Source organism: Letharia columbiana (genome assembly GCF_014066305.1).
Source record: "Letharia columbiana isolate WasteWater2 chromosome Unknown Sc0000027_s0, whole genome shotgun sequence".
Taxonomy (NCBI): domain Eukaryota; kingdom Fungi; phylum Ascomycota; class Lecanoromycetes; order Lecanorales; family Parmeliaceae; genus Letharia; species Letharia columbiana.
In genome coordinates this window covers 487,164-511,869 of record NW_023501069.1, presented here as the reverse complement: position 1 = coordinate 511,869, position 24,706 = coordinate 487,164, and the positions used below count along the sequence as shown (strand labels likewise).

Genomic DNA, 24,706 nt, shown 5'->3' with positions numbered 1-24,706 from the left:
CCAGCGCAAGCCATCATTTCAATCATGATGAAAGCAAATTTCAGCAGAAGCCTCCAGATTTCAACCCTAGTTGCATACTATTAGCATGGGACCCCACGTACTCTACAAAGGAGTCGGCATGCACCTATGCCATCCCTCCATGCCCACCTTGCCCATCGCGCCCACCGGACCCGGTAGGATTTTCCTTCAAACACTGATCATAACCTGCAACAGCAGCGGTCCGAGCGATTTTGCCCTCCCTCGCCAGCCTGCAACGACATACGTCAGTCCTCGAGATCACCAACCCCCAAAACCCACATCATCATCGCGGCAAACTCACCGCGCCACAAGTTCCGTCATCTTGTTCCTCCAAGTCCAGTACGCCGCTCCTGCTTTTCCCCTCCACTCAAGATCATTGTCTACAACCTCTTGCCAAGCCTCCTGGTGTAGAGGGTTGGTGCTGTCTCGGAGGAACGTTTCGATGCCCTGACATGGCAGTGTACCGGAGATGTTGCGCATGTCGAGGATGACGGCGCCAATGAGTTCCGAGTCGGCGTACGTGTCATCGGCGTTCTTGCAGTAGAGGTACAGCGCGGCTGCGATTTGGAGCTCAACTTTTCGGAAGAAGGTGCCGTTGAGTGTACTGCCGTGGAACGGCATGTTGTTGTGATTTTGGAAAGGGGGACCTTTGGGTTTATGCTGTAAGGATGCGGAGACGCTGAGGGTGTTTAGAGAGAATTTCTGCGGAAGAACGGGAGAATGGTAGATCAAAGTGGATGTGTTGCAGTGGGATGAGTTAAGAGTTGCTTCCTTTCACTGTAACGAGGTGTTATTCCAAGTGTTGTGACTCAGTGACTCTGTGAAGTGATGGTGTGACACAACTAGACTGAATTGACCTAAAGATATATTCTTAGCTGTGAAGACTGGAAAAGGTGGCGGCTACCCCGATTGGTTTGCCTAATAAGCCGTCGCTGTGGCAAGAACGGCAGCGGACCTTGGACACTTAAGGGTAGATGTGCAGCTATCATTTTGATTGGGGACGATGTGAAGAGTGAAAACAGCTGCAGTTGGTGCATGAGAACGCAATAGAGCCTGTATTGCTAAGGAAGAAAAGCCTCCATGGGCGCCTGAGGTATAAACTATCTGGCCAATCTCCCTACTCCGAACCATGTCTGATTCATGGCGCGGAGGGTCATAACTACACAGCCAGACAGAGAATGGTGACAAAGCGGTTTTGAAACAGAGATTTTGGGTATAGAGATTTTGAATTACAAAAGCTAATGAGGCTGTGACCCGTATGGAACGGCGGCTGAGCTCGTCATTGGTTGAGGAACCCTGATGAGGTCAGTGCTGCGCAGACGACACCAAATTTCAAGTCATGTCAGGGTAATTGTCCATCAAATTTCTTCCATTTGTGTTGCAAAGATCAACAAATTTGCCTCATGTAGGGAAGACTACCTTACAAATCATTCCAATCGCTTCAGGGATCCCTCTGTCCTCCACCAACATTATAAAAGCGTCGCCTATTCTTGTAAGCTCACTGTTTGCCTCTTGCTGCCAAGCAGCCGGAAATCTGGGATACGCAGAGCTGTGGCTCTCCACTTCGCCTTGGTCACTAAGCGAAATGCGCCAGGTCACTTTGAGCTGGACGTTGCTCCGAGCGAAGATAAGGTCCTGCACGCCGAGAAAAAAGAGCGGACTATTAGACTCGGGAGCATTTGTAACAAGGTCTCTAAAGTCCTGCTTGCAGCTGATCCAGCATTTACCTCGAAGTTTTGCAACCTCCCAATAACGTCCAAATGCCCTTCCCAAAGCCGCCAGCTCCATTTTCTCACAAGGTTGTCGCAGCCACGAGCCTAGTTCTGGCTCAGCCCATGAGCTTAGCGCTTGAATATCTAAGTGTGAGATTTGCTGGGTGGTAATATTCGCAGTGAGTTGTAGATCGCATATCAGTAACTGCTGCGCCATTGACATGGTTATGTCTTGTCGCTGCAGGAGATCATTATCCACTGTGGGAGGGAGCAGTAACTTGTTGGAGGTGGTGATCGTAAAGGGTACAACCGTGGGTTGCAGTATGTCCAAATCCAGAACCTGGTCCACGTCCGTACCTTTGGGGGAAGGAGGCCTCGGCTCTGGTGGACGAGATTTTGTTGAGAATGGGAGATACCTTGCAAGACGCTGTGTGAGGGAGGATGGCTTCGTAGAGGCTGCTTTCCGATCGATCCCTTCCGGTCTCGTCTGACTATGGTCAATACCCTGCGTAGCTTGAATCTGTAGAATCTCGTCCCGCAACTGGAAAATCTTTGTGCTTCGCCGTGTGACTTCCTCCTTTTGCTTCGCCATGTATTTCCCTTCCTTGCTTTTTCCCGGCTGCCACGAGGATACCAGTAATTGCCGCAGTACCTTATCCTCGATGTTCTGGAGCTGCTTTTCCACTTCACTCAGCTTACTCTGCATTTCTACCAAACGGGCTTCTTCCAGCGGAAGAGGTGGCTTAGGAGTGTTCGCTATATAGCGTCGAGGTCCTAGGTTGGCAGTTGAGGACTTCTGTGTCTGAGTTGGTTGCTCTGGAGGAACATTGGGGGTTCTCAATGGTGAAGACTTTGCGCTGGATCGTCCTTTTCTCTTTGATCTCCTGCTCGGGCTACTGAAAAGCAGACCTTTTGGTCTCTCCCGAGGGGGCTCTAGACCTAACTGTGAAGGCGTTGACGGCAAACTGGGCTCTCCGTCCTCTCCAATACCCATGCCAGAAGTCGGAACGTAAGGCCCACGTTGAGTTGGAGTGGATGGGAATTGGGAGTTCTGACTATCCGGAACGAATGTGATGCCAGTGCTTCCCACGTCTGCCATTCCTGCAACAGGCTCGTGCTGTACCCCGTTCGTACCATTAGCCGCCGTTCCTTCGACTCTTGCTTCCTCGGGTGGTGAGGCCCGAGGGTTTGGGTCCACTACAGACTGGCCCTGCTTTGCCGAAACGTTGCCCTCTCCGGGACTTGGTGACCTTTGCGCCGGTGTCACTAGAAGTCCATGTCTCTTCTCCATGCCATTTCATCCCCGATTGCGACTCTTTCGAAGCTGTGCCTGCAACATGCCCTACTACTTGTTTCGTTCCACCTCCCACGACGGGATCTTGCTCGAAAGTGTCATGTATTTCCTTGCTGACAGGCCTAAGCGGCTCGACCGATTTAGCCCGAGGCAGAATATTTGGATGGAAGCGCGCGAGGCTTGCTTTTGTCGGCGACATGAAGGATGATCGTCTCCTGCTTGGGCTGGCGCCATTCCGAGGCAATGGTCCAAGATCTGTGTTCTCCACAGTCACTGCGATAGAGGTTGAGGGCGATGTTCTTCGTCGCTTCGATGGAGACGAATCCATGTTCTAGAGACGTGACACTGTGACTTCTGAGGAGCTAAGCCGGCCAGCATGTCTTTGGTATTAGCGAGCACCACGTCCAAAGCAAGGTCCTCAGAATTCCGTCAAATGAGCCCGTGCAGAAGCACGCTTTGTGCAGGTAGAAGAGCTGGAGACGCGCTTCCAACGCCCCGGCGCATTCCGTAGATCCTCGGGTAGATGTACTTAGCGGAGATGTCTCCGCAGTGCATATCCTAGCGTCTTTGATCATATATCATTCCTCGATGCTGATTCGTTCGAAATCCCAAATTTTCTTATGTAATTGAGCCCTACAAGCCTAACCCTAAGGTAACCATCTTCCTCAGAGGACGAAGGCCAGTGGTTAAGGTACCTAGGTATGCTCATTCATGTCCCCCTTCTTCGATCTCTTGACGTCCACTTCAACTGGCTAAAATAACAAACTTAGCCCGCTGTACGAAATGCTCCTGATCATGCCTCGCGAACCCAAAGACTGGGACAATCAGTCCCGTGAAAAGAAACCCTCCCCTCTCGGAACCTCCATCTTTGTCGGTCTCCGCGCAGCAGACACTGTCCTCCAATATAGCATCCTGCAGCGTGGATGGGGTTCCCAACTCATCCAATCCCTCGGCGGCAGCGTTGTTCCCTTCGCCACGCCCCGCGACCCTGCTCTCGCCTACTTTGGCTTGGGTCCGTATCCAGCAATACTCTCCGCATTGGCACTGGGGGCTAGCACGAAGCACGTAGCATGGGTTCTGGGTGTCTCAGAGCAGGAAATGCTGCCTGCAGGAGCATTGATGATTGGAGTTTTCAATTCGGTATTCAATACGCTGAACACGATGTTCTCGCTCTGTACGTACATTTCCGAGTTATCTTTCCCAGATGTACATCAAAATTTGAGTCGCAAGACATTACTCCGGAGCAAAACCCTCCTTCTACTCTGGAGACCTGTTTCATAACCCAGGTTCTTTGCCTCGAAGGAGCAATGCTGACTCCGAACTTTGCGTAGGGACTATCACAAGTGCAGCGCCGCAAATGGCAACACAGTCGGCTTCGATCACGGACGTGATTACGTCGAGTCCTACATTGATGCTTGGACTAGGGCTGTACACCGTTGGCATCGTCACCGAGTTCGCGTCTGAGCTGGACAGGAAGAGATTCAAGGACAAGCCTGAGAACAAGGGAAAGCCGTATAGTGGTGGACTGTGGTCCTGGGCTACAAACATCAATTATGGTGGATATACGCTTTGGAGGGCTGGGTATGCGGTGTCCGCGGGCGGGCTGCCCTGGGGTGCTTTCGTTGGGGCCCTCTTCGCTTATGACTTCGCCTCCAGGGCTATACCATCGATGGATAAGTACTGCACCGAAAAGGTATGTCTTTATGGCCATTTGTCTTGACGATCAAGTGCTAAAGGCGTGCATAGTATGGTGATCAGTGGACGGATATCAAGAAGCGTGTGCCTTACAGGCTCCTGCCCTTCATTTATTAGGCAGGATGCACGAGCCCAGGCTTTCGTGGCAATTGATTGGGTAAGATAGAGAAGTGGCTACACAGTGTAGAAGTAGCCGGCGGCCCTTCAGCTCTTGTACACATATGGACTATGCGTAGCAACTCCACTTTGGGCTTGATCTTATTTTGGTCACAGCTCCCGAAATCCTTTACCCAGAATACCCAAAGGCCTGGCTGATGAACTTATGTTAGGCTTTCGGGTTATTCTCTACGTAATTGCATGATCGAGTGTTTTCTTTCAGTGTCAATGCTTGCCTACTGGGGTATCATAAAAGCTCACTGCCAACTTCATAGAACACCAAAGCTGGACTTACACAATTCCACCATCATCCCCTTCTTACCTCCTCTAACCGTGCCTTCCACTTCTCCGCCCACGCAGTAAATTCGTCCTCATTCCCACCCCAGTCAATCCGTACTTCTTCCACACAAATCTTCGAGATTTCCGCAAGGTTCCCCAACCGATCCTCCACTTCCTCCTCATCACCAGCGTACAGAGCTCCAGCGATCTCGTCCGTTTCCTCCGTAAATTGCTTGGTGTGGTCGAGTAGTGCATCTAGACTTTGTATATGCAATGATGTAGGAAGGCTCTCCGACGTAGTAGAGCTGTTAATATTGGAAAATGTCAAGATCCGGCGTTTGATCAGCGCAGGGTAAAGCAAACGGATTATGCGGAGGATAACGAGGGTGCGTTTCCGGAGGGCAGCAACGGGTGAAAGAGTGAGGCCTTGGAGCGATTTCTCGAGAGAAGCATCGACCGGCCGAGCGGATGATGTGGTCCCCTTGTTGGAGGTCAGGGAGTCTGTATCTGATTCAGACTCCTCGTCTGGATCCCACTCCTCCAGCTCCGCGATGGCGTCCTTTAACAAGCCATGAAACTCTTCAATCCTCTCCGCTGCAAGCCTCGTAAGGCCACCCGAGCCAAGGGCAACCACCTTGTCGCATTCTGCCCATAGCACGCCAGTAGAAGCCAAAATATCTCTACTCCCAGTCTTTTCGATGCCGTGCTCATCCTGCGGTATCAATGCTAGCAAACTCTGCAATTCCATCATCATCCTCGACAGTGAAGTTTGTATGTACTGGTGTAGAAGGTTGGTGTATTCTTCTGCAGGGCAGAGCTCGAGTGCGCTCATCATCGCTGGGAGGCAGCTGTTGGACAGAGAGTTCAAGATGAAGAACTATGGCGGACGCCGTGAACGGCTTGTTGAGGATTAGGAGAGAAAGCTTCGTAGTTTGCGCTTTGAGGATCTGAGAAGCATCGGAGAGGAGCGCGAGAGGATTCGGAGAGTCTTCGATGGGTGGGTGGACAGGCGTTGGAGATTGGAGAGCGGCATGGAAGCGGTGAAGGAGGGTCTTGAGGTTCAGTATGGTAGTCTTTAAGGTTGCAAGGGCGTCTGATTGTTTGGAAGGGGCCATTTTTTGTGAAGATCATTACAGCGGTAAGGCCTAGAAAGCAGTTTGAAGCTGAGAACATTTATTCGAAAGTTTGACAAGTTGATGGATGAGGACTAGCGTTGGTGGGAGAAGATTACTAGTGCCTTTTGGCCGAGTGTGAATAAGGTATCTGTTCTTTTTATTTCATCTTGAATGCAGGATGATGAATGTGAGAAGTGTCTGGGATACTACTGGTTGAAATGAGACGGGTATATGGGTACGGCGCCGAGATTTCGTACTCAACATCATGGCTCCACGTCAAGCCAAGCCAGTAGAGCGTCTGCTGCCAACCCAGACATTGATCATCGACAATGGAGCCCATACCATGAAAGCTGGCTTCGCTACATCAACATTGAGGTTAGAGGATTGTCAGGCCATTCCAAATTGCCTCGCAAAAGACCGTGGGAAACATGTATGGATCGGAGCACAGTTAGAGAAATGCAATGACTTTGGCGAAATCGCCTTTCGTAGGCCGGTTGAAAAGGGCTTTCTCGTCAATTGGGAAGCCCAAAAAGCTATTTGGGATAATACGTTTTTTGAGAAGAACGCTAAATTGGCGGTAAGTGTTCGCTATCATCGTTGATGGTACATTGTGCTGAGTGGTCTAAAGTGTGACCCTCAAACCACAAATCTCATTCTCACAGAAGCGCCAAATACGCCAGTGTCTCTCCAAACCAACTGTGACCAGGTCGTCTTCGAAGAGTATGAGTTCGCCTCGTATAGTAGATGCCTTGGTTCGTAGTACCAGCACCACTCCTATATTAAAGGTCGGACTAACGTTAAGGTAGGTCCATCTCTGAACGCCTATCAGGACATCCAAAGCCTTTTTGGGGCACCCCCTCGCGGACACGATCTTGCTGCTCTCCCTGCCGAGTGTTTGCTTGTCATTGACTCAGGCTACTCTCATTCAACCGTCACCCCTCTCTTCAATGGTCGGCCCATACAGCAAGCCGTCCGCCGTCTTGACATCGGTGGTAAGTTCATGACGAACTACTTGAAAGAACTCATCTCGATCCGCCATTATAATATGCTCGACGAAAGCTATGTAATGAACGAAATCAAGGAAGCAGTCTGCTACGTCAGCCAGGACTTCAAACGTGATCTTGAGCGGACTTGGAAGCGAACCTCTATAAGCCGGAAGAAAGCTATAGGTGACGAGCGGGACATCGTTGTTGACTATGTGCTTCCAGATTATAACGCTCACAAGCATGGCTTCATGCGTCCTCATGACCCTTCTCCGACTGCGAAGATGAGGAAGATGGGATCGATGGCCGGAGCAGGTGATGTCGTCGAAGACTATATGACCCTTGGAAACGAGAGGTTCACGGTGCCAGAGCTATTATTCAGTCCGGGAGATGTGGGCATGAAGCAGGAGGGGTTGCCAGCTATCGCCTTGCAGAGTCTATCTGGTTTACCGCCAGGACTGTGGCCGGCTATGTTGGCGAACATTCTTGTCGTGGGCGGCAACTCGAAGATTGAGGGATTCATGTCAAGGCTGTAGGTATCTCTGGGCTTCGTGCCTTTATCGTTGCTGATGTGGTAAATAGCGAGACAGAGATTCGGCAGCTTGCGCCTTCGGAGTGTGTAATTCGTATTGCAAGAGCTTCTGAGTATGTTGGTCCTGAGTTCTGGCGCGATGGCTCCTGCCGTTACTGACAGTCTGTAGTCCAATCAAGTCAAATTGGCTCGGTGGTGCTTACCTCGCAGCGGACCCTGCCGCGTTGAAAGCAGTCCAAGTCACTAGAGAGGAGTACAACGAAAATGGAAGTGCCTGGCTCGGAAAGGTCTTTTCAGGAGCTGTGAGACGGTAGCAGAGACAGGGGCATGCTTGTATTGCAGGTCGTCGTGGTGCTCTAGCCCTTCTCTTTTATCGCAATTGAACCACGAACTACCATATCTGGAAGCTGCAATCTGTATATCATGGGGTCCCATTTGAGGATCGATCCATGAGATTGTCTGTAAGCTGACTTCCCATGCCTTTGTCATGAGGACGGAGACCCGGTCTCGCGCCAAGACTTATCCAAACGGGAACTAGCGATCAACATCCAGCATCTTCCACACTTCTCTTTCTTTGATCCTCCTCGTCCTCCACATCTCTCCTACTCCCTTCCAGCCTATATTCAGCCAGACTCACTGTCGATCGACTCTCTCTTTCTCTCTCTTTGTCTCTCTCTCGTCGACGTGTCCCAAAAGCTAGTACGTCCACGAGCATCTCATCCTTCAACATACCAGATACGCAAGCGTTCGTCCATCATGTGCTCTGAGTGCGGAGATGTACACGAACCCCTCTGCAGCTACTGTGGAGAGAGTTGCTATGGCGAATGCAATGACCCGGACGTCTGCCCAAGTTGCTGGATCCCCGCCAATGATCCGGACGATTTTGACGAGGCTGAATTCATCGGTGAGGCTTTTAGTGGTTGTATAGATGAGAGATGCATCTGCCAGTGTCACGAGACCTTCTTCGAAGATGAAGGATGGTGGGTTGAAGCGGGTGTACTCAAGATGGAAGACGTGGATGGCCTGCCATACGTGCGCACAGGAGTGTTCCCGTTCCTCAAGCTACCGGGAGAGATCCGAGACAAGATCTATTGCTCTGCCTTCTTGCAAGATGGCAACCAACGCAAGTGTGCTAGTCATCGTGGCAACATCCATACTGCACTGCTCGGCACCTGCCGCCAGGTCTACAATGAAGCACGTCACCTGCCATTGACAACTAATAAGCTCTGCTTCAACTCTCCAATCTACGCCCATGACTTTCTGGGCTTTCTACTTGCTCCAACTCAGCACGATCTGGTGACAGGGATGCACATCGAGTTCTACATCGGCGAATTCTCCAATTCAAGCTGGGCGCTTCTATTGAGAGAATTGACGAAGATGCCTATAACCCATATCGGTCTGACTGTGAAAGGCAAGTTTCCTAAGGAGGTAGTGTCTGAGCATGTCTGCTTTACCAATCGTTTCAAGGTGCTCAAGGGTCTCAAGACTTTCGACCTCATCCTTACCCCCAGCAGCATCTCGAAAGGTGACAAGAAGGACATCCAAGAAACCATGAGGGAGAACTTAATCAAGGACTACGTTCGTCCCAAGGAGCTCACAAAGTCCAAAGCTAAGCGGATGGTAAGTACCGAGAGCAATGAAGGCTCAAAGAAGCCGGCCAAGAAAGTCAAGAAAGGCAACAGTATGGTTAGCAGCTCTCCCAATATCTAACATTAATTAGCACAAAGCTGATTCTACTTGATTAAGTACCAGACAAAGATTTTTGCTTCACCCAGGTCCAGTCGCCTCGGCCTCAAGTCCCAGAAGTTCGAGCGTGATGCCGCCAAAGCAGCCAAGGAACGGGCGAAGCAAAATCTGCTTGACCAGTACAACCAGCTGAAGCAATACGCAACATCGCTCGACACCGATGCCACTCCAGTCAAGATCCGTCTCGAGCAAGCTCGCGAGGCGGCGGAAGCCATTGACGAGACAAAGTTCGAGAAGTTGGCCCACGGGATCTTCTTGACCCTCGAGGAGCGATACAACAAGATCGCCGCCGCTCGCACAAATGTGCCTGTCTTTCGCGCGCCAGTTCAATCGTCCAAACCCACGTCTTCACAAGAGTTGTGTCAATCTTTGGACAGCCAAAGTATATCGCAGTCATCCATATAGACGTCCCTGTCTCATTACCCCAATGTGCTGCGATCGAAGGGGATAGATCACTAAGATTAGAGAGCAGATTTGCTAAGAGAAGCAATAGCATTGTGAATCCTATGTTTCTCATGTTGGCTGCTCAAGTCATGTCTATCGAGAAGCCTCCGCTGTAACTCCGCTTCGTGTAGGCTTAGCATTATAACAGCATAGAATTTGCGAGAGGGTGACTGTCTAATTGATGCTTTGTGTCGTCGACGCTTGTATGCACTTGAGTGACACGGTATCTCGGCTGTAGCCTCTACATATTTTACCATTTGAACCTTATTGCAGTCAAATCTCAGTCAGAGATCCTGTAACGTCGATTTTGTCAAGTCCGAATGCTACAGATACAATCTTCAGACTCTGCCGTTAGTGTGCAGACAACTAGGCTTGAACTCTTCTGGATTAACCTAAGAATCTTGAGCAGCTGACACTGTGCGAGATGATGAGAGGCTGCGCTCAAGCTTTCCCTCTAAGTCATGCTCGAGAACAGACAGGATTGGTCGGGGATCTCTGGGTCCAGCCTGTACTCTTTGACTACTTGAGGTTGAGAAGTATGGGTTGTCGGACTTCTTAGGCTTGTAGCCCATGCATCTCGCATTTCCAGCAAATGACGCTCGTTAAGCGCTGTGGTGAGACAATTTTTGCGTTCTTCACCGCCCTTGCATACCCCAACCATGGCACTTATAATTTCTTGCTCACATACTGCATCGAAGCCTAACATCTCTGACGCACTACCATGAACACCATGCTACGAGGTTCCACAAGTCGCTGCTTCGCGACCAAGCGACCCCGCGGGGCCAGGTTCCTCGGGGCCGCTCCACGACTCTCACGCATAGCATATCGTGCGCCGATCAGTCGATTTTCTACTCTCAACTTTTCTTCAGCATGTGCAGCAAGGACCCGACGACTCCAGGCTTTCAAAGCCCCTACCGCCATCCGACCGTACTCGTTACCACCTCTCCCTCCTCGAATGAACAACACGATACCTGTTTATCGCAGGAGTGTCAAAGGCAAGATCTTCGACAGTATGATGGCGCATCCGCTCGCTTGGTTACTCATTGTCCTCTGCGTGTGCGGGGGTATACAATGGTCTTGTCAGTTTTACAACAGAATAAGGCCTGTCTATGTCGCAATAGCCTACGTCAGCAGCAGGTGGGAAGGTTGGAAAGCGAGACGCAGACACCGAAGGGCGGAGAAGCTGGCGAGACGCGAACAGGCGGCTTTGGAAAAGAGGGGACGGGGGAAACGGGGGGGTAGATGGCGAGATTATTTCTGGGCGCCGAGGAAGAGGGGGGGTGATGGGAAGGATGGGGAGGAGTGAGAGGGTGGGGTGGGGATGTTGGAGACGAGGGGTGGAGAAAGGGGTCGATGGAGGGTGTGATGTGTCCAAGCCACCAGTCGCCGGTCAAGGCCCTGGGTTGAAATGATTGGGATCGGTCGTAGATTCTCTACTCTCAGCTGAGCTGTATCGGAATAGGAACACCGCTCTACGGAATGCCGGCTGTTGCTGCAACGTCTATTCGGCAACTGTTGGTGCGCTTGACCGGTCTGTACCCCTCGATTCACGCAATACTTCATTCATTGCCTATGTCACGGACCTAAAGAGTAGGTAATCGCCACTGTAAACTACAGCGGTTCTGATCGCCCGCTCAATTTGCTTCTTTTTCCTTCCCTCACGGTTCGACTCCTCCGCCTTCTTTCTCCAATCGACATCCTTTTCCCCTTTTCACCTTTCGAAAACCCACCCACACGGCCACAGCACCCCCAAACATTTGCTGCAGCCCTTGCAATTCACGCATCCGAAATCATTGATACCGGTGGTCTCGAGAACGTATCTGAAGCCTTTTCCCTCCCTGTCAGCTTCTACGCGCCCTAATTCTGTAACGGAGAGCGCGTAACGGTGGCATCATTACTATGCCATAACCATCGGACCTCGGAAAGGGGTTTGCGAGACCAACTCTATTGGCTTGCGAGTGCGTGGTGATGTACTAGCTAGATAGGGGGAACAGTGATAACGAATTCGTGAGCATGAGTACTAGAACGAAACGGCATTGCTGGGGCCACCAGGGAGCGTTCGACTTCTCTTTCCACGGCTGTTTGACGCTGCGATGAAGGGAATTTGCACCATATGCAAGGGGCGGTGGGGCAATTGAACTGCATTTCGGGGAGTATGTTTGTGTAGGTCAGGAAACCCCATCGATGAATCAATCTCAGGGCTCAAAGGCGTCAATCGCATACTATCTCATTTCAGCATTCAAGGGGTTACGGTATGCTTTCGAGATCTCCCGAGAAATATACAAGTAGGAGATTTTGGGGGACCCGAGGACGTAGTTTGGAACTCTCGAGGTTCGGACAACGTGCAAAGGAGCCTAAAGTAACACGACTGCCGGACGTAGGTCCTCAATTGTTCGCCATTCTATAGCTCTTCAAAGGTGAAACCGACAGCATCGTTGTGGTTGAATCGGAACAACTTGATGCGCTATCTAAGCTTAGCCACAACGCTCTAGAGAAGTATGCATCTCACACATCCAGCTCTTCTTCAGCATCCTTGTGAGCCTCTACACTACCTTTCCGCGAGGCGTACAAATAGACTCTGGAGAAACCGGCTCTTCGTTCACATCATCATAGCCATTGACTCGTCCTGTACAACATTCGTCTCTTCATAATCCGACCATGGTTGAGAAGGTAAGGTGAGTTTAGGCCAAGAGTTGAAGAAGACTGCATGTTCTCGCGAATCTTCCATTCCAGCTGGAAGTGCTGATGGCGAGCACCACGGATGTGTTCTGGTATAGAAGTCTTCGGCGTTGGGCTTCCATGCGACTGCGGAACTCGCGAGGTTGGCAAGCTGATTCTTTGGCCGGAGCGCAGGATCAAGTCTCTCAACAAGCACCTTCAGCCTATTTAACCAGGCATCCTGATCATCTTGGTGATCGTGTACAAGCAGGAGCAACATAGTGTAATCCATCTCCTTCAGCAGCAAGTGTAGAGTCTCGTCGAACAACGCAGATCTCGGAACCTGCCACCTCTCCTCGCCCAGCTGTCTGAAAGTCTTGATGGCGCGGAGAGTGTGATCTTTGCTCGCAGACCCAGACTGTCTGATCTCTTCAGGCCAGTAATTTTGCGGCCAGGAAGGTCTTTGGATTCCAGCAGACTTGTGAATTTGTTGCCAAGTATGGTGGAACCATGCGTGCTCGACTTTGGACTTGAAGGAGGTAAGATGGTAAAGGTCGTAGAGTTGGGCGAGAGGAGGGAGTTCTATGAAACCGACAATCTCGCCGCCTGGAAGGAGTTGACCGGGACGCAGGCTACTGTGTGAGAAGACGACGACGGTGGGACCGAGTTCTCGTTGCAGTCTGGCTCGTAGGTTAGCATCGTGCCCAAACTCACAGTAATGGTAAGGTTCACACTGGTGAAGGCGCGTCCACTGCTTTGGAATACATTCGCTTTGAACTTTCAACCATCTCCCCTTCTTCTAAATCCTCACCGTTGCCCCTCTTGCGCTTCGCATGGCCCGCTGCTGGCATCGCCTGATACCCGCTGTAACCTGGCGGCGTACCATACATTTTAGGCCTGAGCAGCATTTAGGTCACCGCATACAATGAGGAACATGCATGACTCACAACGAGGAACTGGATGCCTCATATCCATTGTAACTTGGCGGCGTACCACGCGTTTCAGGCCTCAACATCATTTAGGTATCGCATACAAACAAAGGATTCGCCAGACTCACAATAACGAAGAAATGAAGACTTGTTGTTGGTTCAAGGCTCTGGTGGCTCCTGTCTGGCGCGCATGTTCTAGTTCGAAGCTGCTTCTGTCTTGTTTGACATCCGCCCAGTAACCAGTCGAATGCGGCGTCATACCGACGTCTGGTGGCCTAGATGCTCATCAGACCAAATTCCAAAAAGCGAAGACGGCGAGACATACGACGGTGAGAACGGGTTCCCCCCAGACTTCTCCATAGCTCTTACGTATCCCTCATCCTCCTTACCCTCGGAGCGCCTACCCTCCTTGTTTCGCGCCCACAGTCTAGCGGGCAGTGGCACAACATCAACGCTCGGACTCGCAGGCCTAGGTACTCATTAGTCTCACCCGCCTTCACCCACCCAAACACCAGCTCAACTCACATTGCGGACGGTGGGGGCGCTCCACTCCTCACCCTCCTCCCCTCGTGATCATCACCCCCTGCTTTGCGCTTGAGATCCTTCCTCAGCTGACCGATTGATAGTGAAGGTTGGGTGATATAATCCATTCGAGGATCACTGGCAATCTGGTCATGGTACTCCATTGGTGGACGCGCTACGTGAGCCAAAGCATCGGCTGGAGGTATCTGTGCAAGGGTTGAGTTCGGAGGTTAGGTCGATGCAGTGTTGTGGAAACAGTGGGCGGTGGACGGCATTGAGCGGCTTATTCGAGTTCGTTGTAGTAAGATGGAGAGATGCACGGTCAGGTGGATTTCGAGTTGTAATAGTGCTGATCTTAATACTTGAGAAAAGATAGAAGCACGCTGTCGTGCGATTGGTAATTTGGATTCAAATTGGTTGAAAAATGATGTTGTGTTAGATGGCAAGACGCGATTCAGAAAAGTCAAGTGCGACCAGCGAAGCGCTAGAATTGGCGACGGACTTTTCCCAGGGAAGAAAGAGGAACTTAGGTCACAACAATTGTTTCTCGCGTAACGTTGTATTACTACTAAGACTGCTTGCTATTGCTAGTAGGTGGATAGCCAATCCAAAAAGCTGGAGGCCCAATGCAGAGTGCAAGCAGCCGTTCCAAAAGCTATCCCAGCGTATCCATCTTAAACTCGCTCCTTTGCGTTTGAGCTTAGAGCCAATGCCTTGACACTGGGGAAATGCTAGACAATAATGTATCAGCAAAGCCCTTTGGGATATTGGCTCTAGCAATGCTTACCGGTGTTCCAAACCCAGAAACAGCATCCCAACCGGCCAATGCTGGGAAGCCACTTCCTCCGCAACCAATAGCCGAGCCACTCGTAATGTCTGAGAACGAAGAATAGCCCGTCGAGTACAGCCATGGATTTAGGAACCCAAGAGCGGGCTTGCCAGCTGCGAGTAGGGCATCATTGACCAGAGCTAAGATGGCAGAGGCTGTAGGTGTAGAAGCACTCGTGCCATCAAGGATGGTGATAGTTCCATTCCAGATGGTAACAAACCGTTGACCCTGGGCAGCGATGTCTGGATAGCCTCGGCCAGCTTTATTGTAGAGACCATTGAACTCGCCGCCTAAACTCGAGATGTAATTCTTTACGACACTGTTGTCATTTTGGTATGTTGGACGAGCAAAGTAGTTGCTGAAACCGCCGCCGCTTGAAAAGCCATTTTCTGTGTCAAACGCCACGACTTCAGGATTGAAGTTCTTAGTGGCTCCGACACTGGTAACGTAGGGGCACCCGTCTGGGAAGGAGGGGAGGAAGGTAGCGGTATTGTTGCCATCGTTGGTGAAGCAGTCGGCAGTAGGTCCGACACCGTTGTCACCACTTGCAGTAAGGAAGGATGTGCCTTTGGCTCCCAGTTGAGCAAAGAGGTTGCAGACTTTTTTGGCGTAGGCTTCGGGAACAGTTTGCTCGTCGTCACCGTAGGAAGAGCTGATAATTTGAGGAAGGGTATCAATGTCCAATACTGCGTTGAGGAATTGCAAATAAGGCTCATTGGTGTCGGTGGCTACATACACCGTCAGTGACTGCTGGAAAGAGGCTCAGCTGGAATATGGTTGGCTTACGAGTGAGATCATCTGGATTAAATGGAGGCATTCCACCCGTCGTAAATGCAGTAAGCGGAGTCGGGTAATCAATGCCAATGATCGTCTCAGCGTCAAGATTCCCCTCCAGATCCTTTCCTGCGGCCAACTGTGCAGGAGTGTCAGGCGTCTGCTGGTTATCGCCTCCATTGATGACATCAACGCTAAAAGTCTCGGCCTCTGATGCTGCGCCCTTGCGAAACATCTCGAGGAATATCTGGACATCGGAACGGTTGTTTGCCTCCCCCAAAAAGTCCGTCAAGCCGATTTGGTTCTTGCCTGGCACTTGCGGTGTGTATCCTTTGGTCCCGTAGAAGGTTCGAAGACACAGTGGCGTCACGAAGGTTGTATTGCATACCTTGGCCACGGCAGCATTCGCAGAATCAGGCGTGGCAGCAACTTCGGTCTCAGCGGAGAAGTCCGGAGCAGGAGCGGCTTCAACTTCCTCGAATGGTTTGATCGTCTTAAGTGTCCTTCGACGGCCAGCAGGTCGAAAGAAAGAATTCGTGGGCTGGATCGTATCGATATGTTCGTGTAAGTGCTTTGGCAGCGACCATTTGGGAGCCCGAATGATGCGGTCGCCATCAAGGTGTTCATAGATCGAGTACTTGGTATCAAGAAGGCGTTCAATTTCACGGACAGGCAGCGATACTTGAATGAAGTCTTTCGCTCTATTATAACTAAGCTGGGCTCGATCAATGCCACTGTCAAAGAGCCAGTCGTGAACAAGGCTCAGGGTATCATCGGCAGGCTTGACCAGCTCGTCAACCTCTTCATTGGTGAGGTGCTGACCATAGCGAGGGTGGGAGGGCGTCGAAACTGTACATACCACAAGCAAACGTTAGCAGTGTTAGCCATTCTCGGGGGGCTTCTCATGCGTGTTGGGGGGCTTGAGAACCGGCTCGACATACCTTCATAGAGATGTCTTTCAAGCTCGTCGAATTGGCTTTGCTTGAGACCAATGTGCAAGTGTAGCAGCTTATTTGCAGGCGCTGAACCGACCTCATGCCATTTTCTTGGTACCTTGTGGGTGTCTTTGACGGCGTATTCGGTGCGAGAGCGCAGAGGAGAGCTAAGGATACAGGTTGAGGCAGCCAGAAGGCCAAAAGAGACTGAACGAAGGTGCATCAGCATATTGGATACTTTGTATTGGGAACCTGCAGCTGCAGGAGAGAGAGAGGTACTTACTGCCCTTTATCTAGCACCTGGCAGAAGCAAATGAGGAAGGTCCGTCCGTCTGTCCAAAGCAGAGCTTCCCCCACAATGTGAGTCTTGCAACTGATATTACCTATTGCTGTAAGGGTCAGGAGAGAACATTCTCATTGGAAGAGTGCTGTGTTCACCTTGCCGGGAGGAGCAGGAGGTTGCGTCGTAGCGGTCATAACGTACATGAAGCTATCTCGAGGTCTCCACGGTCTCTTGCCCAGCTTCCTGATCGAGAGTAGTTGTCATGCAGGCTAGCCGCAAGCAGCAGTTCAGCGACAGATACTGTGCAACGATAGGGGCGTTTCTAGCCGCTGGCAGAATCGCTTCATCTCGGGTCCGACCGTTTGTTGGTTAGTCAATGGGTTGATATTGGTTGATTTTTGATCGATCTGGAGAGTGCAAGTGGCTACCTACTACCTTGCTTGGGAAGTTACGAGTAGGTCTTGGCAAAGTGCAAGGATGGCTGGCTAGCGCCAGAATCTCATCTCAGGGTCTTCGTCAATTTATTAGAGTAGAGAAGCAGAGAGTAGTAAGGAAGTACTCGTCTATCATCTTGGTAGTCTAGCCTAGAGAGGTTAGCATAGTAGATCATAGGCATATATCAAACTGCGGAGAAACGAGGTAGTCTGATTGGTGGGTACTCCCGCGCCGGACTGCCAAGATGATACAACTAGACTTTAAGGTCAACGCGAAGGTCAATTACGATCGTTGTTTAAGGCCGAATACAACATGTGACTGTGATGTGTTCACATTTTGGTGAGACTATGCCTCTGCCTGTACGTTTTGCCATGCCTGAGTCGAGCCCTTCCTTTGCCGACATGATCATTGTCCCGACTCTCTGTCTCTGTGCCAGTGCGCTTGCTGGCAATGTAATCGAAGCCTTCATCCGTTGCGCTGCGGCCCGAGATGTGTGACTTTGCCGTTACATTCCTCGTCATCCGTCATGTCCTTCGTCATCACTATGTAGGGGATGGAGAGGCAGGCTGAGGGGCGCGGAAGCCGGGGGATTTCGATTTTCAAACATCAGTTAGTACTCTGTTGGCTCTCTTCCGGCACTCATCACTATACTGACGGTGTTCACCTTCCCCGCAGAGCACCAGACTATGTCCATGACCACCGTCCCTAATGACTTGTTCGTCTTCGCGCTCAGACTGTTAACTTTCATTCTGGAGTTGCTTGTGAGCTAGAATGGAAGCCACATCAGCATGTTGCTCGCATACATGTCCTTTTGAGGCAGACGTCAAGCCATGGATTCCGAGCATATCGCGCCCGTATGCTCATACACGTTTGGGCCTCTGGGGTTGCTTTCTCATACCATAACTCGGAGACCTCGGAGCAAGTGATCTGTCAACAAGCATTAGCGTTTCTAGAATTTTTCAAACACGCCGATTCGAGATGTCTTTTGCCTACCTGTTCTAGCAAGATTCTGCGCTTTGGGTCGGGTTTGCCGTAGGCTCGCCTGACCTGGACTTCAAAATAGAAGTTGATATCGTCCCTGTCCAGCTCTTGATACCATCGAGTCGAAGGATCGAAATGGCGTTCGAACATTTGCTCAGTATACTCCAGAAATGCAACATTCAAATTTTCGAAACGCCATTACAACAACTCTTTTGAGTAGATGACGGGCTATATATCACTCTCGATTGGGTCTTGGCAGCAGTGGTAAGACTTATTGTCAGACTTGAGTGAAGGTGTTCGGAGGGGAGCACTGGAACGTTGATCGGCCATGGTAACGGTTGTTGGAAAGGGGTTACTCGACCTTCACTGTCTTAATGTGGCAACTAAGAGCTTTGTGTTCAAAGGATTCACGAGAGGTAGTGAATACTCCGCTTATGTCACTTGAATGGAATGATTCACCCACCCACAATACTAATTTCCAAGCTCATTTCTATGCGTCACTGTTTGAGTCAGCATTCATCTCCCAGATCGCTGTGAATTCTCTTGTCACTTGAGGGTATATAAACCCCCAAGTTCTGACCTCCACCCTCCCTTCTTCCTTCCTCATACTCTGCAGCAGATCCATCGAGTATAATCTATAATAGCACTTCTGGTACAGATTCTGTTTGATATATATCATCGTTTTCTACCATTCTCTCCTATACAATATGACATGGCATGACACATAGACTCACACCCTGCTTCTTAAGATCTCTTACGCAGCGCCCTCCAATCGAAACCAGTTCCCACCACTCCTTCGTCACTTGCCTAACCCTAACCCCAAGGGTCTCGCGACGTCAAGAATCGCATCAATCGGCGCATTTCCAAGGAGTCCCCTCTAGGCAGGGTGGTCCATGGCGGTAACTACAACAATAAGAAGACCGCATGCAAACACGAGGACGTTAACTACATCGCTGCATACCAAGGCATGACCGACGAAGAGGTGAAGTCTCATATCATGCCACTGCCAGCACCCGGAGATGCAGCTTACGTCGACGTGCCCGTGCAAACGCAGACTCCTAGCGGACGCCATGGCAGCAGCTTCGCCGTCCGTGGTGCCCGTTTTTTTGCAAGCTCCTCCGGTGAATTTTACAACATGCCACCTGCTGACCCCTTCGCCTGAGCTGGACGGATACTGGGCTGCATGCAGCCATTTGGCGGTGGGGAGGGTGGTGTGTGTGTTGGGTTGGTTCGGTGCTCTCTGCTGGCGCTCTCGTCTCTTTCGTGGTCCTCTTACCTCCGACCTACGACTACTGCACCGGCATCAACCCTGTTTTTAAACCCCATTATTCCTCCACCAGAAGCTTCAAAGCCTGAGGGTTTTCTTGTCGGGTGCCAGAATCTTTGTCGCTACATCGTCGAAGTCCAACGGAGACTTTCTGAGATGCATAATCTAGGCTCATCGCCTTCGCAAAAGAGGCTTCGAAAGAGTTAACATAACATGACAGCAGGGGACACTGACCTGATGTGAGATGGGCATGCGACAGCACCAAACAGAATGGCTTCCAAATGGCTTCATACTTCATCGAAAATGCTTCGCTCTGTCACAAACGCCATAGACCTGCCCTACCAGCCACCGTGTCCCAGATATCTGACATTCGTTACTCCTGTTATTCACAATCCAATACATACATATATATTACTCAACACACCCCTCCACAACACGAATCAGGCCCTTCCGCGCCATTCGAGACCTCGGAATTCAATGTAAGGAATTTGCCCGTGCAAACATGATGCTGCCAGTGGCGACATGGCTAACAAAAGGCACACCATGCAGGCCAGGAACCTCTATCGCGAAGACCCTGAGGTTTTTGCGAAGAACGAGGGCAAAGAGAAGCTGTACGTTGAAGGAGTCCTGAAGAATGGGGACTACAAGTTGCGGAAGGGTGTTGACGAACGGGGTAAACGTGTTGGACGAGGTCTTCGCCGAGACAGATCTGAGAGACAAGGCGTGGGGTTAGAGGGTATGTACAGGCACTCCGTCGTGAAACTTCGGATTTAACGCACACGAATAGTGATGACCCAACGCGCATCTTTCAGCTTGAGCAAGTATGTTACTGATCCCTAAAGGTACCCGAAAATGCTCTAGATGTCCGCACATCAGGAGTTCATTGCCTTGTCAGGTACCCCAATGTCAAAATCACCAAAGGATATTGAGGGAGTACTAAGTGTCCTCTCCACTGGCTCTGAGGACTTGTGGAAAGAAGAAACACCTTGGAAATTCGGATTGAAGGATGAATTCGGTCATACTATAAGCGCATACACAGCAGAGCAGAAAGGGACCTGCGACAAGGAGAGATTTGAAAGGCACCAGAACCAGCTCACTCCGCTATGCGAAGTGACCATGCTGAGACGCACCGAGAGATCCCAATTCCGAGGCAACCCAATGCTTCATCTACCGCCAATCGACCCCCGACATGTCCCCATGGACTTTCCTTCTCAATATGTTAACGACCTCGAAAACATTGAGAAAGGCATTGCCAAATGGGTAAAGGAAGCAACTACAGAAGGTCACAATGTGAGAAAAAGCGACTTCTGGCTTAACTCAACGAAAGCAAGAGCAACCGGATGCTATCCGGCTTTGGGTCCCATCGCACTGTCGGGTGTTGCTAAGTTGACTTGGGGAGATTATATATAAAAATGGGTGGATGAATCAGTGGAGAAAACTGTCCTCGAGATCCGAGAACCCATACTATAAGAACTTTGCGGAGATCCTGAGGAACAGCCCTTGCCTTGACTTCATCGTAAGCATTGTGCAGGAGCTTGGAGGTATGTGGTACAAAGGGGCAGCAGATCTTGCGAGACGGTTATGCCCTGCAGTCCAGCAATTCTGGGAGCAATGAGTGGATGAGAAGGCCTGGAAAGAGAAACGGGAGTCGACGAGCATACACTGTTGGAGATGGAAAAGTCCTGGTCTAATATCACGCTTACTGTGATGGATACAAGTCGCCCGCTCGAATGTCTTGCATATGCTTCCGAAAGATCTACCCGCTTTACCAAACGAGACCAGGACAAACACATTGTCTTTCTCGACGATGTGATCGCTGTTCAAAGCCAGCTCGAATACACCAGCTTAAACATTTCACATCTTATGGACCATTACCGACTTATTCGGCCACAATATCACGAGCACAACTCAAGTGCTGCGAGAGCTCTTGAGGTACTGGTGCAAGAAGCAAAGCGTATTCTACCGGTCGCACCGTAACCTTTCAGAGGCGGAGCACAAAACAAACAAATGGGCTGTAGTAATGACAACCGCCGTCACTGGAGACATTATTGTCCCAGATGTTCGCCTGCTACCTCTCCACCGAATCTCCTACCCTGAGACCGCGAGGAAGGTGCTAGCCGCAAACCCCAAAAAGAAGCTCCAGAAACACGAAATGGAGGACCTGTGGGACGGCATTATGGACAACGTCTTCGACTTTGAAGTTACGCTCTGGAAGCAAAAGAAAAATAAGGTAATGTGTCTTTTTGGCGATAAACCATCACAAATTGCTGACCATTGGTTGTGACTACAGCTTCTGTCGGAGACCGAGTACCGCAAACTTCAAGCGGGGGCGAAGACCTCGAGAAAGCGTAAGCGTGGGGAGATCAGTGAGGCATCTGGAGCTTCTGACGTCGAAGTCCAACCAGCGACAACCAAGGTACCTACGCCTCAATAGCTTTCCGAGACAAGCAAGACTTGCGATGCTAATTACAATCTCAAACAAAGGCAGCTGCCCAGCCGTAGCATCGGCTATCTGGAGAGGGGACGATTGCGACCAGCGAAGTCGCGGTAACCAACCATGACATTGTTGGGGCTCCTCACTGCCAGACCAGTCGTTCGACGCATCAATACACCACATACGAAGAGCTCGAGGCAGTGGACGCCTGGTGCCATACCTACAAACACACGGGCTTCTTGGCAGCCAGGTAACCCGCGCGTTTGGCACGGAAGGAAAGTCAGCGAAAGCACAGCTTTTGTATGCTGTCGGCAAAAAGGAGGGAGATGTTAAAGTAGCTGAGTGGGTGGGATCTGCTGTGGAAGATTCTGAAGGAGAAGGGGAAGGGGAAGGGGAAGGACATCTTAGGGGAATCGCCAGAATATATAGACAGACACTTTGAAGGCAGGAGCCAGAGAGGTAGCTTTGTTAATCAAACATTCCACACTGCGATACTCAAATTTGGCATGAGGGCTGTTCAAAGATGGCTCAAACACTGACCACAAGCTTACACAATGTGAAGATCTAGCTAGGGAGGAAACATAGATCCTCAACTCGACAAGAGCGCGACACTTCGTATTCGCTGCTTAAACACTATTCTATTCCTTGTAACCAATGAAGCCTCGCGTCGCAACGACCGTAAAGTCGTGAACAGGAAGAAAATGATGCGGCTGTCCTACGTCCATTTCTGCCTATCAGGAAGGCGCCCTTCGATCAAGCGCAGCATACACCCAGATTTCTTGCGTAGACCGTGTCAAACTCTTCATCCCCAATCACGGGTCCCCTGGACCATCTTCAATTGCTCAACCGGGCATGTTCCTGTAACCGGTCGTAAACTTATGTTTTGCGCCCGTTCTCGGATCGTACGGCCAAGGAGGTATCCCGTTCCTCTGCAGCCTATAATCGCGATCGCTCAACCCGTACTCGGCGGTACTTCCCGTCTTTTCGCCTGTTCTCGGATCATATGGCCAAGGAGAAATTCCCCTGCTGAGCAACCCCGCTTCATGACTGCTCAACTGGTACCTGTCGGAGGCTTGAGGGGTGGTAGGAGGCCGGGCTGCATGACGGGAGGAGGACTGTGCGGAACCGGAGCCCGTCGTAGGAGCTCTTGCCGGCGCCGCATTCGCTGGTCGCGTAGGAGGCGGTATCGGGGTAGCTGAGGTACTCACTCGCGTGCTCGGTCCGAGTATCGACTGTAAGGGGACGGTGTTGGGTCTAGGAGCTGTGTCCCTGACGGGAGCCCGGTTGGCGGATGCCGCAGGCGCAATGCCAGCCGTTCTCCGACCTGATCCCTCGGCTTGGGAGACTATCGTTGGTATGTAGACCTGCGATTGTTGATAATTAGTTCTTTGCAATTTGGCGACCGTGAAAAGAGCGGGTAATTTACCTCTGTCGTCGAGGACGGCACATCCAGGCTACCTGAACCTTTTCCAGCTTTGGGGGTCTTTGCTGGTTTCTTGGCCTGCAATCATTAGTCTTTGAATATACCTCTAGCCTCGTGACTTTCCAATAACATACGCGACTTGCTTTTGTTGTTGTTGATGGCACATCTGAGTTACCTGAAGCCCCTGGAGCTTTGGAAGCCCTTGCATTTCCTTTAACCTACTGTTATCAGCCTCCGGACCTCTCTAGTATTGTTGACATGGCAAAGAACAGGTGGTTTACCTTTGTCGTCGATGATGTAGCATTTGAGCTGCCTGAAGTTTCTGGAGCTTTGGCAGCTTTTGCTGATGATTTGGCTTGCTAATATTGGGTTAGATCTTCGAATTGTATTTCCTCGGCATGCTGTAGGTATCATACCTTTGTCTTGGCCAATGGAGCGTCTGAATCATCTGAGTCTTCCTCGACCTGCGAATGCTTGCGCTTTTTCGATTGCGCAGTATCTGAAACAATGTCGATGTATTCATGGTAGCTCGCAGTCCTGCCCTGCAACAAGTGTGAGCATGTGGTTGGTAATTTTAGTCAGAGGACACCTAGGTGAGAACCTACCTCATGCTTCTTGTCTTCCCGCCAATCATACTCGTAGTCGTATACTTTCGTGAGAATTGCATCCCACAGATCGTATAACACAAAAAGGTCAAGAGTCTTGGTGGGATTTGCGGCCAAGATCTTGCGCACTAGGTCAAGAAATGAGACCCTGTGCAGGGGTCGAAGCACAATGTCAGGCACAATAACGTCCCCGTGGACGGCATGTGTCAGTATGACGGCGAACGGGTGCTCTTTGCGCTCATGATTCGTGAGGTTACGGTCGATATGATGAAATCCAGATTCCATCTGCTTCGCCCGCTTCAGCCTAAAGGCCTCCTCGTCTGCCCGCTTTTCCCAGAGTTTTTCGACCAGCGGACAGGACATCTACCGTACCATAGGCCATCAGAGTGCTACTTCCCTACATGAATGTCGTTCAGTGGATCATCAACATACCTGCTCGAGCAGAAGAATGCGCATAGGGTCATCACTGCTAGGATAGGCTTGCATGACTCGGCCCGCCCAGTGAAAATTTACCTCTTGACGGGTTGGAGGAGGCCGTCGTGAGCTATTCGCGTTCAGTAAGTCAGACGTGAATCTGTGAATGTTGAAGCCAGGCTCGAGTTTTCCGCATTTGGGAATTACTATCTTGAGGTCGGACATGTTGTTAATGGAGCTTGA

General features: G+C 50.7%; 14 protein-coding genes across 14 annotated transcripts; 7 read left to right on the top strand and 7 right to left on the bottom strand.

Moving 5' to 3' along the window:
• Positions 1 to 124: 124 nt before the first annotated feature.
• On the bottom strand, positions 125 to 639 carry HO173_008072 (uncharacterized protein; the record flags this gene model as incomplete). The annotated part of the gene is made up of 2 exons (XM_037309972.1): positions 125 to 248; positions 320 to 639. The coding sequence occupies 2 exons, from the start codon at positions 637 to 639 to the stop codon at positions 125 to 127; spliced, it is 444 nt and encodes a 147-aa protein (XP_037163269.1).
• Positions 640 to 1,419: 780 nt separating this feature from the next.
• On the bottom strand, positions 1,420 to 2,829 carry HO173_008071 (uncharacterized protein; the record flags this gene model as incomplete). Its single annotated transcript, XM_037309971.1, has 1 exon — positions 1,420 to 2,829. The coding sequence occupies one exon, from the start codon at positions 2,827 to 2,829 to the stop codon at positions 1,420 to 1,422; it is 1,410 nt and encodes a 469-aa protein (XP_037163268.1).
• A 37-nt stretch (positions 2,830 to 2,866) lies between these two features.
• Positions 2,867 to 3,352, bottom strand: HO173_008070 (uncharacterized protein; the record flags this gene model as incomplete). The annotated part of the gene is made up of 1 exon (XM_037309970.1): positions 2,867 to 3,352. One exon carries the CDS (start codon positions 3,350 to 3,352, stop codon positions 2,867 to 2,869), a length of 486 nt encoding a protein of 161 aa, XP_037163267.1.
• Positions 3,353 to 3,819: 467 nt separating this feature from the next.
• Positions 3,820 to 4,836, top strand: HO173_008069 (uncharacterized protein; the record flags this gene model as incomplete). The annotated part of the gene is made up of 3 exons (XM_037309969.1): positions 3,820 to 4,198; positions 4,356 to 4,717; positions 4,771 to 4,836. The coding sequence occupies 3 exons, from the start codon at positions 3,820 to 3,822 to the stop codon at positions 4,834 to 4,836; spliced, it is 807 nt and encodes a 268-aa protein (XP_037163266.1).
• A 346-nt stretch (positions 4,837 to 5,182) lies between these two features.
• On the bottom strand, positions 5,183 to 6,269 carry HO173_008068 (uncharacterized protein; the record flags this gene model as incomplete). The annotated part of the gene is made up of 2 exons (XM_037309968.1): positions 5,183 to 5,866; positions 5,934 to 6,269. The coding sequence occupies 2 exons, from the start codon at positions 6,267 to 6,269 to the stop codon at positions 5,183 to 5,185; spliced, it is 1,020 nt and encodes a 339-aa protein (XP_037163265.1).
• A 265-nt stretch (positions 6,270 to 6,534) lies between these two features.
• HO173_008067 (uncharacterized protein) lies at positions 6,535 to 8,098 on the top strand (the record flags this gene model as incomplete). Its single annotated transcript, XM_037309967.1, has 5 exons — positions 6,535 to 6,846; positions 6,898 to 7,021; positions 7,076 to 7,784; positions 7,835 to 7,897; positions 7,954 to 8,098. The coding sequence occupies 5 exons, from the start codon at positions 6,535 to 6,537 to the stop codon at positions 8,096 to 8,098; spliced, it is 1,353 nt and encodes a 450-aa protein (XP_037163264.1).
• Positions 8,099 to 8,540: 442 nt separating this feature from the next.
• On the top strand, positions 8,541 to 9,935 carry HO173_008066 (uncharacterized protein; the record flags this gene model as incomplete). Its single annotated transcript, XM_037309966.1, has 2 exons — positions 8,541 to 9,470; positions 9,531 to 9,935. The coding sequence occupies 2 exons, from the start codon at positions 8,541 to 8,543 to the stop codon at positions 9,933 to 9,935; spliced, it is 1,335 nt and encodes a 444-aa protein (XP_037163263.1).
• A 760-nt stretch (positions 9,936 to 10,695) lies between these two features.
• HO173_008065 (uncharacterized protein) lies at positions 10,696 to 11,280 on the top strand (the record flags this gene model as incomplete). Its single annotated transcript, XM_037309965.1, has 1 exon — positions 10,696 to 11,280. The coding sequence occupies one exon, from the start codon at positions 10,696 to 10,698 to the stop codon at positions 11,278 to 11,280; it is 585 nt and encodes a 194-aa protein (XP_037163262.1).
• Positions 11,281 to 12,573: 1,293 nt separating this feature from the next.
• Positions 12,574 to 14,247, bottom strand: HO173_008064 (uncharacterized protein; the record flags this gene model as incomplete). The annotated part of the gene is made up of 6 exons (XM_037309964.1): positions 12,574 to 13,312; positions 13,365 to 13,529; positions 13,580 to 13,639; positions 13,690 to 13,836; positions 13,887 to 14,030; positions 14,087 to 14,247. The coding sequence occupies 6 exons, from the start codon at positions 14,245 to 14,247 to the stop codon at positions 12,574 to 12,576; spliced, it is 1,416 nt and encodes a 471-aa protein (XP_037163261.1).
• Positions 14,248 to 14,757: 510 nt separating this feature from the next.
• On the bottom strand, positions 14,758 to 18,470 carry HO173_008063 (uncharacterized protein; the record flags this gene model as incomplete). The annotated part of the gene is made up of 7 exons (XM_037309963.1): positions 14,758 to 14,814; positions 14,871 to 15,640; positions 15,699 to 16,535; positions 16,628 to 16,828; positions 17,991 to 18,105; positions 18,162 to 18,266; positions 18,333 to 18,470. The coding sequence occupies 7 exons, from the start codon at positions 18,468 to 18,470 to the stop codon at positions 14,758 to 14,760; spliced, it is 2,223 nt and encodes a 740-aa protein (XP_037163260.1).
• Positions 18,471 to 18,648: 178 nt separating this feature from the next.
• HO173_008062 (uncharacterized protein) lies at positions 18,649 to 20,997 on the top strand (the record flags this gene model as incomplete). The annotated part of the gene is made up of 4 exons (XM_037309962.1): positions 18,649 to 18,736; positions 19,145 to 19,407; positions 20,137 to 20,343; positions 20,449 to 20,997. 4 exons carry the CDS (start codon positions 18,649 to 18,651, stop codon positions 20,995 to 20,997), a joined length of 1,107 nt encoding a protein of 368 aa, XP_037163259.1.
• A 297-nt stretch (positions 20,998 to 21,294) lies between these two features.
• Positions 21,295 to 21,564, top strand: HO173_008061 (uncharacterized protein; the record flags this gene model as incomplete). Its single annotated transcript, XM_037309961.1, has 1 exon — positions 21,295 to 21,564. The coding sequence occupies one exon, from the start codon at positions 21,295 to 21,297 to the stop codon at positions 21,562 to 21,564; it is 270 nt and encodes an 89-aa protein (XP_037163258.1).
• Positions 21,565 to 21,607: 43 nt separating this feature from the next.
• Positions 21,608 to 22,089, top strand: HO173_008060 (uncharacterized protein; the record flags this gene model as incomplete). The annotated part of the gene is made up of 3 exons (XM_037309960.1): positions 21,608 to 21,817; positions 21,878 to 22,003; positions 22,072 to 22,089. 3 exons carry the CDS (start codon positions 21,608 to 21,610, stop codon positions 22,087 to 22,089), a joined length of 354 nt encoding a protein of 117 aa, XP_037163257.1.
• A 774-nt stretch (positions 22,090 to 22,863) lies between these two features.
• Positions 22,864 to 24,688, bottom strand: HO173_008059 (uncharacterized protein; the record flags this gene model as incomplete). The annotated part of the gene is made up of 6 exons (XM_037309959.1): positions 22,864 to 23,385; positions 23,448 to 23,522; positions 23,726 to 23,803; positions 23,861 to 23,986; positions 24,050 to 24,412; positions 24,482 to 24,688. 6 exons carry the CDS (start codon positions 24,686 to 24,688, stop codon positions 22,864 to 22,866), a joined length of 1,371 nt encoding a protein of 456 aa, XP_037163256.1.
• Between the last annotated feature and the right edge of the window lie 18 nt (positions 24,689 to 24,706).